Below are 2,643 nucleotides of genomic sequence, written 5' to 3' on the forward strand. Positions count from 1 at the left end.
CTCCAACCACTGGTGGAGAGGAAAGAGGGTGGGAGGAAAGAAGATGGCGGGGAAGAAGAAACAAATGCTTCCTGATGGGACATACCAGTAGCTTTGGTGTTGGTGGGGAGACAGAGGGGGCACAGGGGCCTCTAGGGAACAAGAGACCATGATGGTCAACATGACACCCAAGCAAACCAACCTCACACCTAGACTGACCCCTTCCCTATTGACCGATCATATGACCCCTGATGGATTTCCAAAGAGGCCTCTTTCTATGAATGGCCAACGATGGAAACACATCGTTGTAGAGGAGAAGAGGAGAAAGAAGAAGGTGTGAAATTTTTTCAGGAAATGTAGCCTATTTATAGGGGAGGGGGATGAAAAGAAGGTGGGGAAGGGGTAAAATCCGGTCAAAAAACGTGTAGAAACACGTTTTTCAACTTGACCACCGCCCAAAACGTTTGAAAAACGTTTTCTTTGTGGTGCAGACCACCGGCCAAAAGCTTCTGGTGCACTCCGGAATATATATTCCGGAATATGTATTCCGGAAAGATACGATCATGGCGTGAATCAAAGGAGAACTTGGGACTTTGTGTATGGTGATGTTTGGTTCAGATTTTAAAATCCGGATTGCTTCAGCATTGGATTCTTTTGTGTGTCCCACATTGCACCGACAATTTTTGTGGTCCACGACGCCCATATACCTCTATAAATAGGGGTCCCTGTTTTCATTACAAGTAAACTACAACGCCGAGATACCTCTGCAACATGGAATTCCCTGGCTTTGATCCGAACACCAAGCTAGCGGCAGTCTACTACAACGGTGGAACACCACCCCATCTGTTTAGGATTCGCGACGATGTCACCCTCTCCGGGCTGAAGGATGAGCTGGATCAAATCAACCGTCAACTCAACCGCAGAGACACGAGGAGGGTGGTCGGTGTCGAATGTCGATGTCCATTGTCCGACTCAGCCGGATCTCTTCGCTTCAGCCGGATGAAACTCACAAACGGCGATGATGTGAGAACCATGTTCTCTGTCTTTGGTCAGCACAACACTAAAAGACCGATCAAGTTGGACGCTTTGTTGGTTAGATATGATGAACAAATTCTAAAACGTTTGCACCGGCCCAAGAACTACGAAGAGATCAGGGCTTTACTGGAGGGACCAGAGGAGGAAGAAGTTAGTTTAGATGATCCGTGATAATGTGTTATGTTTTAATTAATCGCGTGTTTTATGTTGTTTTAATTGCGTGTTAGTTATGTGTTGTTGAATTAAGTTGTTGCATTATGTTTTGAATAATATATATATATATATATATATATATATATATATATATATATATTATTTAAACTTTCATTATGTTTTAATTTACGTCAAAGCATAGTTTTAAAACTCGGCTCGGTCATCGACTCGGCAAGGGTACTGGGTCACTGAATTAATGGTCGAACCACTGAGTCACTGGTTGAACCGCATGACTGAGCCGGATTAAACCGAATAACTCGGTTAGATGGCTCGGTCATACAATTAAATTTTTATAGATATTAAATCGGATAAAACCGATGACTCAGCCACTTAAAAACTAAAAAACTTACATATTAAAAGTATATAGCATCCTTCAACAAAAAAAAAAGTATATAGCAAACTAGATTTATTTTTTAAAGCCATAGAATATCAAGAAATAACAATTATTCAATAAGAAATAACAAGTTATTTTATAATTGTGTTACCAAAAAAGTTATTTTATAATTTTTTCTTCAAAAAACCATGCTTTATAATTTTATTTTAGTTTTAAAAGATGCTTTGTAATTGCTCGTTCATGAAACATTTGAATTGGGCTTATTTCACAAGCCCATCAACCAAAAGTGAAAACCCTAATTATCTAATAGTTATAACAACATGATCACAAACTACAGCCGCCGCATTCAGTTTTTCTTTTTCTTTCTCTGTTAGTTCTTCTCCTGCTATTCATTCTTTTGCAATCTTAACCTTAAGAAATAAAACTAGCAGCTTTTCTATTTCCACTTTTTTTCTTTTAAAATCCCTTTAACAGTTGGATTCAACCCATGAGAGAGAGAGCTGAATGAATTATGCAGGGGCGATCTGCTTCTAGACTTTTCTTCTATTTCTGTTTTTTTTTCAAACCAAGCATTGGACCGGCGGTTCTGTAAATCGGCCGAGTCACCGGTTTTGGCCGATTTTAACCGAGCTATTCCGGTTTGCACCGGTCCAATTACATAACTGATCCATTATGTTAACCAGACCGGACACACCACCAGTTCACGGTCCAACCGGTCCGGTCCGGTTTTTAAAACTATGCGTCAAAGATGTTCATTTAATCGATAAAATAACCAAAGATATGATTTTCGGATTACGAAATCCAGAATAACATAGGGCATAAGTGTATTCCGGAAAACGAAATCCGGAATGCCTCAGCATAGGATTCTTTTGTATGGACCACATTGCACCAAGAGTTTATGTGGTCCACAACATCCAAGGACCTCTATAAATACATCCTCTCCGATTTTCACCTTCAATACCATTAAAACATACAAACACACCAAAGAAAACCATGCAAATTTTTGTCATTAAGCTGATGATCTTTCTCATGCTGTCGCAAATGGATGAGTTAACTCTCTATTTGACGGCATGAGGAAGATC

General features: G+C 39.8%; 1 protein-coding gene across 1 annotated transcript; it reads left to right on the forward strand.

Moving 5' to 3' along the window:
- Positions 1 to 750: 750 nt before the first annotated feature.
- Positions 751 to 2,065, forward strand: LOC146909692 (uncharacterized). Its single transcript, XM_085729372.1, has 2 exons — positions 751 to 1,164; positions 2,036 to 2,065. The coding sequence occupies exons 1-2, from the start codon at positions 751 to 753 to the stop codon at positions 2,063 to 2,065; spliced, it is 444 nt and encodes a 147-aa protein (XP_085585498.1).
- The last annotated feature ends 578 nt before the right edge of the window (positions 2,066 to 2,643 follow it).

The sequence above is a fragment of the Medicago sativa genome, chromosome 7 (genome assembly GCF_051527215.1).
Source record: "Medicago sativa cultivar Bolivia chromosome 7, Bolivia_mono, whole genome shotgun sequence".
NCBI lineage: Eukaryota > Viridiplantae > Streptophyta > Magnoliopsida > Fabales > Fabaceae > Medicago > Medicago sativa.

Bases quoted from the DNA above. Each gene is read 5' to 3' on its own strand.
- LOC146909692 (XM_085729372.1), top strand. From the start codon at position 751: ATGGAATTCCCTGGCTTTGATCCGAACACCAAGCTAGCGGCAGTCTAC. The intron at 1,165-2,035 runs GTTAGTTTAGAT...TCCCTTTAACAG, and splicing joins AGGGACCAGAGGAGGAAGAA to TTGGATTCAACCCATGAGAG.